This window comes from Podarcis erhardii, assembly GCF_964252035.2.
Source record: "Podarcis erhardii genome assembly, chromosome: 2".
Lineage (NCBI taxonomy): Eukaryota > Metazoa > Chordata > Lepidosauria > Squamata > Lacertidae > Podarcis > Podarcis erhardii.
Window position 1 is genome coordinate 72,826,232 of NC_138498.1, and position 11,136 is coordinate 72,837,367.

The 11,136-nt window shown below is 46.0% G+C and overlaps 1 protein-coding gene across 4 annotated transcripts in view; it reads left to right on the plus strand.

The window, feature by feature from the left end:
• BSN (bassoon presynaptic cytomatrix protein) overlaps positions 1-9,472 on the plus strand; it is a 203,895-nt gene extending 194,423 nt beyond the window's left edge. The window contains exons 9-13 of one of the 4 annotated variants that reach the window (XM_081851280.1): positions 341-481; positions 1,351-1,405; positions 1,820-1,915; positions 3,996-4,060; positions 4,528-9,472. In XM_081851280.1, the coding sequence (XP_081707406.1) occupies positions 341-481; positions 1,351-1,391 (182 nt within the window). In that variant the 3' untranslated portion in view covers positions 1,392-1,405; positions 1,820-1,915; positions 3,996-4,060; positions 4,528-9,472. Of the gene's footprint in view, positions 1-340; positions 482-1,350; positions 1,406-1,816; positions 1,916-3,995; positions 4,061-4,527 lie in introns of all 4 variants that reach the window. The other 3 variants (XM_081851278.1, XM_081851279.1, XM_081851277.1) reach the window with 3 other exon arrangements.
• The last annotated feature ends 1,664 nt before the right edge of the window (positions 9,473-11,136 follow it).

Sequence of the window (11,136 nt, forward strand, 5' to 3'; positions counted from 1 at the left end):
CAATTGGGGAAATGACTGCAAATTGAGTTGTCTCATCATTCAGCTCCAATTTAAAATACTTTTTTCACCAAGAAGTTTTAGTTGTTTCTTGTGCCTGTCATACTGATATCTCACCAACACATTGTGCATCTTGGTTAACACTCTTAGAAATAGTGTGGCCATCATTTTCTGGTGAAGGCGGTTAGACAGAGATTGGTTATGGCCTATGAATGTGGGGCGGAGGGTATATGCAAATTGCCGGTTGGACCTACCCTTGGTGATATGGGAGAATATATATTTAAATAAATGCATATATGCAGCTAAATAAATCCATACAAATCAATTTCTCTCTCTCCAACAGGCATTAAGATAGGTTCCAAACCAGCAGGTGCTCCCACTTCTGCAGGGGCAGCGACTGGACTGCCAGGAGCTGAGGGAGAGAGCGTCTTCTCCAAAATCCTGCCAGGAGGGGCAGCAGAACAAGCAGGCAAATTAACAGAAGGTGAGAGGTTTCAGAGGCATCTTTCTTGGATGCCCCATGTCAAAGCATGCGGGATTTGCTCCTGGAGACAGCTCACCTGTCTTCATGCTTGCACATGTGGATTTGTTCAATGCTTCCTGCAGGACAAATGGCAGAACTACAGGGCAACTGCTAATTCAGACCACCGGTCCGTCTAGCTCAGTATTATCTACACTGACTGGTAGTGGCTCTCTGGGATTTCAGGCAGGAGTCTCCCTCAGGCCTCTCCGGAGCAGGCAGAAATCTGAACCTGGGACCTTCTGCACTCACAGCAGATGCTCTGCTGCTGAGCCACAGCCCTTGTTCTAGTTTACACCTATGTGAGAATACAAGAAATAAGAAGCCAGCAAGAAAAGTAAAAGCTGTGAAGATGAAATCAAAATAAAGAAAATGGGGATTGGGTGGTAGAACACTGAAGGAAAAAGCCACGTTAGCATAGCAGACCATCAACACAGCAGGCCAAAAGTACTCACTTGATGAGGAGGATCACTAAGGGCTAAAACAGAATTGCCTTATCCCAATGGCCAGCAGCCGCTTTCCATCAGCTCAGGCTAACCCTTCTGTTGGGAGATCCATTTTTACTTGAAATGCCAGGAAGTGACTTTCCTTCTACTTGCAAAGCATGTAACCATAGTCCCTTCCTGTGTCACAAACAGAGATGTGGGGACAGGGTGATAATGGGACTGGCAATGTGAAGGCTGATAATATGGAGGAGGGGCTCTTGTGAAATAGAAGAAGGGCCCTAAAAACTGAAGATTCAGTGGGAAAGAGGTGAGTGGGGAAAAGATGCAGTCAGTCTTTGGTACCGCATATGCTGATGGCATTTATTTCTCTTACTTTTACTCCCATAGCTGTGTCAGCTTTTGGCAAGAAATTCACATCATTTTGGTGAGAGAACATCACTGGGTGAGTCGCTTTTTGTTGTGGTAATAATAATTTATTTCTTGTACCCCACACATCTGACTGGGCTGTCCCAGCCTCTCTGGGTGGCTTCCAACGAAGCATATATACACAACCCCCAATGACATTACAGCTGCCAAGCAAAACTCCTGATACTTTTTATCTTCTCTGGCCATTGCAATCCAAAGAGTTCCTGGCGTAATTTCCTGTTTAATAGCTTGGTTCAACTTCTGTCCCTCAACAGGTGCCTTTCTTTGCTGCAGCACCCTAACATCAGAGCTAACCTATTGTTCTGTTAATCCAAGCCCCCCCTTCAGTTACTCTGACATTTTTCTTTTTTTTTTCTGCACATGTATATTTTTCTTTCCTTAATAGCCATATCTTTTTCTTATGTGTGTCTCTCCATCACCCCAGCAGGAGTTTGGGAGAATAAATGGAGATCTCATCATTGCACTGGAAAAACCTATGAAGAATCCATTGGAATTCAGTCTGCCGCACCAGACTCTGGGTATAACAGTGAGTGTCACCTCGTTGCCTCCATTCCTACATTCTTCTGAGGGTGTGGATGAGATCAGATACTTGGCTTTCATCAAGGCTCAGAGATTGCCCCCAAGATACAAAGCCCAGAGGAGATATTTCTTTTACCTAGTCATATGATATCCTGCTTAGCTTATGGCAATTTGCCTGATAGTTTAGGTAAGCCATGCCACTTCCAGTCAAGAGTATATCCTGTTGCTGCTAAATGTTTGTTTAATGTCCACAGCATGCTACACACTGTACAGACTTAAAGAAAAGAGACAGTCCCCATTCAGACTTCTTATAGTCTGTATTAGGTGGATATAGCTAGTGGGGGCAGGGGAAGGCAGGGACTGACACGGAGGAGGAAATGAAGGTGCAGGTCGGTGTGGCTAGGATGGTTTCAAAGAATCATAGAGTTGGAGGGGATCCTGAGGATCATCTAGTCCTGAATGCAGGAATATGCAGCTGGCCCATAACGGGGGACCGAACTGCAGCATTGGCGTTATCAGCACCACACTCTTAACCAGGCTTTCTCAAACTCGGCCCTCCAGATGTTTTTGGCCTACAACTCCCATGATCCCTAGCTAGCAGGACCAGTGGTCAGGGATGATGGAAATTGTAGTCTCAAAACATCTGGAGGCCCGAGGTTGAGGAAACCTGCTCTTAACCATCTGAGTTTGGGAAAGGCCTTGTTAAAGAAATCTCCTTCCTTAGAGGTTTTTAAGGAGAGGTTGGATGGCAATCGGTCATGATGCTTTAGCTGACATTCCTGCATTGGACTAGATGATGCTCAGGGCCCCTTCCAACTCTACACTACGATTCTAAAGAAGAAGGGCTTAAAGGAGGCTGAGGCACTAAATACTCTTACATACAGCAGGAAGATGTTCTAGACACAGAGGACAGCATGTCTGGGGACAGCCGTGGCAGGGAAAAAGAGATAATAAAGCATGATGGAGCAAAACATCAGGTCGCCTGCTACAGCAGAGTTCCAACGCTAACTTCCTTGCAGCAGTGCCTCTGCTGCTTAACCAGGAGTGAGAGGGACTAGGCAAGAGGGAGGCCAGGATGGTGTGTGCTCAACAATGGGGCTATTCCTTTGCTCCTGCCATGGCAGCCATGCCACACCAGCCTCCCCGCCATCTCCTCCTTCCCCTTCTTCCTCCTCACATTAAGCAGCAGTGACACACCTGCCAGGATGTCGCAGCTGCGCCCCACTGGGTGAACTCTGCTACTGTGATAGAGGAAGCAAGAAAATTAAGGTGTGGGATAACACGTAGTTGGCACAATGTCATATAACCTCCCTGCAAACAAATCAGTATGGATGCTCCATAAATAACTGGTGTTTTCCCCGCAAACGCTGTGCAAACAAATCAGGATGAATGGCCAATAAATAGATTGTCTGGAACCAACTGTAGAAATGTGTCCCATTTGTTTGGTGCTTAACTCTGTTGTCTGTAATGGTAAGGCATCAAAATGGTTTTGCTGTGGCATAAAATTTATTCTATCAGCCACAGCCTTAAAGAATTAAGCCCCCAGACCAGCAATCCAGATGTAAAATGGATAACGGGGGGGCATAAGAAGAAGGCATGAGTGAGGATATTTGCTCTTTGCTGCTTATTTTGACTAAGAAATACCGCTTCGCTCAGCACAATATTGCAGTGACTGTTTTGGGGGAAGCAGCTGTTATTAGCAGTCCTCTCACTGCAGGCAGCAGACAACAATCCTTTCTCTTTGCTCTATCAATAGAACACAGCAGCTCATCTGGAAGCGGGAGGGGAAAGAGCCTGTTTTGTGCATTGCTGTGCTAAGTTCCACCAGGAAAGCCAGTGTGCCATATGCAGAACACTCTTACCTTGGGAAGAGTTGAAATGAGGGGAAGAGGCAGAGAGACCCATGGCAGCTCCAGAATGTGGGTAGCAGCACAAGCCTGCATAGGCCCCAGGGCCACAGCCCTGAGCCACAAGCAGAGAGAGAATATTTTTGTCCAGCTGATTCCATCCCCTGGGTGTGCTCAGAGCTTTGCCACTTACAGCACTATCTCCTTTCATGGCCCTGTCTGTGTTTTTGTCCATTTTAGAGAGCTCACTGAAAGGACTGCATGCTTTTTGATTTGAGGGGGAAATTGAACTTATTCCAGCTGAGGTAAGTGGGTAGCTTCTTACACTTGCTGCCTCAGTCTGTACATTGCAGTGTGAGCCAGGTCTGCCCCCGGGTTTGAGTGGAGAGGTGAAAGCAAACAACAAATCTCTTTGGGGAAAGTGCTGGCTCTTTCAATCCTCAGTTTTAGACAACCCCAGTATCAAACAGTTGCATCTCAGTAAGCGTGGGTAGCTGATGTCATTATGTAAACTGTTCATGCCCTTTGATTGGTGGTCTTTCCTGGCTAGTTCTTTGGGTTGCTTTTGTGCTTTGGTTTTGAGAAATGAGAGAGGCACACTGCTGACATAAACAGTACAGTACAGCAGAGCTTTCTCAGGTGGTGCTGTGAGTGAATATCCAGAGAGGATCAGGAAAATTTGTGCCAAACCATGGCATGGCAAGAAATTTTGTTTCTGTGACTGACCTATTGTAAATATAATATTTCTGATTCTCTCTTTTGTCTCATCAAGCTTTTGAAACCATGGAAAACCACTAGGCTGCGAGATGGAAGGCGGAAGAGATCTTTACGGAGACATTTGCCAGTGGATCCCATAAGAAGCTCCTTGAGGACATCTGAGCCAACTGTCGCAAAAGGCTTTCAGAAGCCGCCTGCTGTCAACTCCACGGTGTTCGTTGCATGAGCCCCAAGGGGTGAAGGCAGACGCTTAGTCTGAGAAGATGTACATAAAAGACGTTTACAGAACATGGCCCGGTCCCAGCTTGTCACACAGACTGGCCACTTCCCTGATCCTGGAGGGGATGTCTGGGGCTCCAGAGACTACTCACTGTGGTGGTTCCATTTGTGCCTAAGGTCTAATGTTGGGAGCCATGGCCCTTTCTTGAGATTATACGCAGAGTTTTCTCTCTTACTGAATTTTAACTCTAGAATCTTCATAGGTTTTTCCCACTCTCCAAGATGTGCTTGAGTCGAGGGCTGGGAGCTGGAGGCTCTGCTCTTCACATTCCAGTTTGCCCTGTCGGTCGCTCCGCCTGCACAGTGTTTGTTCCCTCTCATCCTCCCTGCAATGGAAAGCATGGGATGAAGAGAACTTCGACTAGGACCTAACACTGTTTCACCACTGAGATAAGAGGCCATAGGACTCTGAAAGGCAGTGCAAACTGGCTGACTATTGACTGAAGCAAATGCTGGCCAGGCATGTCTATCAGCCACCCCAAAGCCATCCTGAAGCCATTCTAAAGCATTCAAATGGCAGTGCTTTCCGTTGTTAGTGTTGTGCATTGTTTTATGTATGCCTGGGGATTATTTTTATTTCAAAAACAGCCTTAATCATTCCACTTTTATTTATGCGTATACCTCATCAGCACCCAGCAACTGGGGGTTTGGATTTATTTTAAATTTTCTTTTTTTGTGAGGTTCTTTTTTGTTCTCAGTTTTTGTTTTTTACTTTGTATCAAACATACTGTTTTTCCTCTTTGCTTTGTCCTGCGTTAGCACATGGACTGTTGTCGGTAGAAGCAATAGAGTGCAGAAGGCTACAAAAAAAGAGCACAATCCAGTGTGATGAGATCAGGAGAGCTTGCCTCTGCCATCCTCCTTCCTACTACTACTGTGCAATTCAAGTCCTTCTTAAGCCATTACCAGTGGGCATGCTCAGAACGATGGAGGAGCTCCCTGGGGGCAGGATGTTGCTGAACCTCCTGGCACTGTTACCCGCGAGAGCCGATAGAAAACCCTGTGAAACGGCTCCTCTTTTCCTTTGCTGTAAAGAATCCAGCAAGTGTATGGATGCTCTGGCTCCCATTTGTCTGCGCTGTCTGTTTCCTGCCCGTCTCTCGTCCACACTGAGCATGCTCAAGAGCAACAATTCATTGGTGTGACCCATAGGAGCTTCCATTCACCGTGGGTAACAGCAAAATGATTCTCATGTCTAATGTTCTATGCAATGAAATAACAAAACAAAAAAAAGTTTAAAAAAACAACTGTTAATATTTAATAAGTTCAATGTTATGTATAAGGATTTAATTGCAAATGTGCTATTGAGAAACTGGATAGGTATCTTTATATCGAACACCTGTGCGTATGAAGTTTTCAATTAGTGGCATGCTTGACCCATCTGAGGGACACTTTTGCCAAAGGGTAGCCATAGAGCCGGTGACTGTCTCTGTCTGTTGTAGAGCATGGCTTGCTACTTCTCTGCACGGTTTCATCTATTTAGAATGCTTGCCGTTCTTTGCTTGAGGTTTTTTTTTTCTCTCTCTCTCTCCAGTTGGTTCATCATCACTTCTGAATGCCATTAGCAGATTTATGCACTTGTTATTGAAGGCCTGTCAGTGACACCATGAAGCATAATTATCCTGCAGAATGTAACACCAGATGTGTCCTGTGGAACTCCATAAACTCTTGGTCCTTTGCCACATCCTTCCCTGGAGTAGCCATTAGTGTCCAGTTCAAGGGGCTTCCTGGGCTTTCTTGAGACCTGAAGCACATTCCTCCTGGCCAAAAAAATATTAAGCCGAAATTCTATCTTGGTTCGAGAGCACCACAGGCTGGGGGAGGTGTTCCAAGACTCAGTTACCCCAATAAATTTTGCATGGACAATTTGAGCAGTGTGGCATCGGCTAATGCAAAGAAAGCACCTTATTCCCCTCCCCTAAGTTCAGAACCTGGGAAACAACAGTGATGTCTCCTTTTCCCAAAAAGCACAATGTTAATGAATAAAGAACTACTAAACCGCAGCTCCTGACAATGGGAGGCTGACAGCCACTGAGCGGTGCAGTTTAAGCTGAAGTAGGTTCCAGAATAGAGACCGTTTCAACTCACTTCTGCCATACCAAGCACCCTTGGTGCAATGATGGTGCAGGGCCTTTTCCTCCATGGTTAGACTCCAAGGCAGAGCTCTGCAAAAATGGGAACAAAACTGTATGAGCTTTTCCTGACAGAGGAGAAGGGGAAAGGTTAAGAGGCAACAACCTCTGTTTCACGAGAGGTTCTTGCAAATGCAGAAGTTTGTGACATTTTTAAGAGAACCTGACAGATCAGTGAGTCTAAGGGCCACGTCACCCCTTTTGCAGAGGCAAACCTGGGTACCAACTGGGCACTCAAGGAGCAGCAGCTCACCAGGACTCCCTGACTCGTATTCCTGGTCTATTTGATACTTAAAACACACTTGCAAATGTGTTTCATGCTTTCACGCTTTCCTATTTTATGTGAGCGCTAAAAAAAGGAGCATGCTGAAAAAGGAATGTATGCTGTGGCCCTTAGGCAGCTGGGGGTTGGAATCACATGAGCTCTCTACAGTAATTAATCCAGGTCTGCATTGTTTTGATATAAGCCTTAATGTTACAAGAGACTCATGTGAACAGCTAGCATATAGTATGGTTCATCTTCTAGCTAAAAAGAAAAGAGGACTGTGACACTATAAGCAAAACTGTAAAGGCAGACATGCTTGCATGGTTTCCATGGAGTGCACTTAGGGAAGACTCACACTTTGCAACGTCTTTGGCCAGCAGTGGCCTCTCCTTGTCATCTTAGAGAGCACATTCACACAGCAATTGCCTGTACTCCTAGTTTGTCACTATGGTGCCCAACTAGAGATCTGGCCAAAAGCCTTAGAAAAGGCAGGTCGCTTTTTGCCTGAGACACCTATGCAATGAGAACCAGTGTCTGCCTGAGGGAGACACAGTCATCCCCACCAGCTGTGTGGATGGATGAAGGGGACCAGGGTCAAAGTCTACAGGGTAAAAGCTACACGGGCAATGCAACTGCACCTGGTACCCGAATGGGTCTGGTGCAGACATGATGTTGAGTTGCAAGTCTAAAAATATTAGTAGGAAGGTCTCTTGATGGTAGTTCAGCTGTTTGCTAAGAACCCAGCTTCTCAGTCAAGATGCAGATATACTGCCTACACAACCTTTGGCACTATCTTCCCCTCTTGCTCTGGTACCATTGAGTGACCTCTAAGCCTTAAGTTATTCCTTCCCATGGATTACAAGGTGGGGAAAGTTATCATATGTATGTAGACTAGAGGCTGTCTTCTAAAGTAGCCAAGCCAGGGTATTTTACCAGCGTGGAATGCTTTGTAGAACAAAGGCCAATCATTTGATATAGCGGTTGGCTTAGGACATGGAAATTCATGTAGGAGATAAAGGCAGAGGCCATGCTTTCAAGCTGGCTGCCTCTTGAATTCCTTGCACTGTTGAATTGGTTACTCTACTAATAAAAGCATAAGCAGGTACTTGGGCCCTACCTCACTGTGCTGTCTCATTGGAGGAGACCAGAAAATATCACCTTAGCTTCAGAGAATGCTAGTTGAGTTTTCCATGGGCAAGGAAACTGCACACTCACCTTGTTGGCAATCACCCATTGTAAAGACCCAGTTTTGGCAGCAGTCTGCATACCTGTTTGGTTCATCTTGGAGTTGTGGCCACCATAGCAGTTACGGTGTTCATGGATCTTTCTGATGATAGACAGACTGGAAATAATTCCAAGTAGAAGGGGTGGCAGCTACTCATAGTGGACCTACATCCAGGATGGAAGGCTTGGTTGGTAAACATATGTTCTTGGCAGCTGCTTCAGCTAGGATGGCAAGCTGGGGTAGAGACTCCCAAAATGGAGATTTGCTTCCAACTTGAGTCAAACAAGGCATTTGGTAGTAACAATTGCAAGTTTCTCCACCCAGCTCCTTCCCTGCCACTCAGGCCTCCCCTGTCCCCCCCACCCCCCAAAATATACAAAGGATTACCCACAATGACAAGTGCAAAATCTGAGGATGCTTCTTCAGGGCTCTAGGTTGAATTTGTGCCCCCTACAGGTTTTCTCAACAGTGGCTGCTACAACCTCCCTCCCTCCCTTCCATTGTAAATATTTGTACAGTGTGTAAAATAATAAAACTAAATTAAAAATCTCATGTGGTATGAAGAAAAAAAAAAGAAAAACAACAACTCACAGGCCCCTTTTCGGGGGGCTCCATCTCACCAACCAGCACACCTGCCAACTCTTGCTTTTGTGTACAAAAGATCAACAAACAAAGCCTGGTGTTTGTGACTGGCTCCTTTGGACTGTTCCTCTTCTTGCAAAGCATAGCAGAGTCTTGTAGAGTTGTTGTGGCTGTCACATGACATGTACCTTTCATGCCCTCATCCTGCCTCCCATGTATCTTGAGTTGTTCCCTTATCTCTTTTTTATTTTTATTATCTTGGAGGCAGGAGGGGTTCTGTATAAAAATTATTTTAAAAAATACCAACCACCACCCATCAAACAAAAGAAGAAGTTTACAGTTGTAAGTGCAATGACCTAAATCCTTTATCTGAACATTGTAAATGATGTGTGTGTCCTGCTGTGCTCTGTGAGAACTTGTAGTATTTCAGTGTACCACCTCATGTATTGTGATTCCGTATGGGAAGTTGCCCTACAAGGTATTTCTGTGGAAAACAGAATAAAAGGACTTAATATGATTCACAAGGCTGAGTCCCTGCCTGCTGGGGGCACATAAAGTTAGGGTGGTTTCCCCCCCCCCGGGGGGGGTTACCTAGATTTGAAAGCGGTGTAAACTTTCCTTGCTTCTCCATACACTTCCTTCTAGATCCTAGTTTTCAGATTGGTGGTACAGCCAGTGCTATTTTTTCTAGAGAAGGAGGTGCTGGAACTCTCTTACAATGGCAATGGTGCCCACCTCAGAGGTGCTGGAACAGAGTTCCGCTTAGTTCCTGTTGTGGGAGGGGGAAAGCCCTGGGTACAGCCATATCTGGACAGCACTCCTTCAGACTATGGAAGACAATTCCCGTAGCTGAATGTACCTGAAAATGGCCTGGGCACACAGAAAACCACCACTCTGATAACAAAGCCAAAACTGATGAGCATCAGTCGCTGCCTTATAGATTGCAGCTGTCACAGACCTAGTCAGCACATGAGGCTGCCATGGTCAAATTAGTCTGGGTCTTTCCCAATTCTAAAAGGAGAGCTGTACCAGCTGGAAAGGGCCATCTGTGCACTGGCCATCCTGACCACAGTGTACCAGAATGGAGGTGCTTTTAGGTGCAACAGAAAGGTGCACACAAACCCATGACTCCAGATAAGAGTCCTTTCACACACACTCATCCGGCAAGAGATCTAATACGCGCAGTAGAGGATTTGCTCCTCACCCTGACTGTATTCAAAGGAACATGTGACACAAGTATTACAATCAGCCATCTAGCTGTATGTCCACAGGGTCAATTTGTGTGATCAGTCCCCCTTGGGAGAAAAAAAGGGGGAGGGAAGAGCACCCAGAATGGTACTTTGTGTGTACAGTGTGCTTCTCCCTTTGCACTAAATAACATTCCTGCATTACTGAAAAATCCCAGAGAGAAGGGGGCTGCGGCTGGTGTCTCTTTCTTTTACTGCATCCATAAGCATAATGTTGCAGTGCCAGGCCAACCCAACAAGCAGTATAGATGGATGCCTCAGGCATCAGCAGTCAGCTCTAGGGGTGGGGAGGAGTTACACACAGAGAGATATATCCAGTGGAGTCCTGACTGATGAAAGCAGACAGCTTGTACCTGCTGTAGCTGCAGCTGCCACAGATCTAGTCACACCATGAGTGCCCAAAGCCTGCTCCCATAATTCCCAGATTCCCTGCTACATCACTTATTCCCAGGGCCCTGATAAGCATCAATGACTTTCTGAGGATCCTGATTGGACTGACTTGCATCTTCATGACAGGTGAGCTCATGAAGTTGCTTCACACTGTCAGACACTGACCCCTGGTCCCACTAATCCAATACTGTTTACTCTGGCAGACAGCAGCACCCCCACCTGAGCCTCGGGCAAAGGTTTTTGCCAGCTCTGCTAGCAGAGTTCTCTTAACTGGTGATGCCAGGGATTGAAACTGGGATTTCTGCACTTCCATGGAGTGACAGCCCTTCCTGTAAATCCAGACTTGCTGTGCCTAGATTTGCTACTAATCCATTAATCACATCACCCTGCCGCATTCAATAGACAGAGTTCCAGGTCTTTCAGACAAATCCTTTAGGACAGGTAGCTGAGATCTGTGCTCCGCCGGAAAGGTACCTGGTCTAGCCCCTCAGATGTCATCTGGGTAGTCATCAATAGCAGACCCAGATAGAACATGCTACAGTAG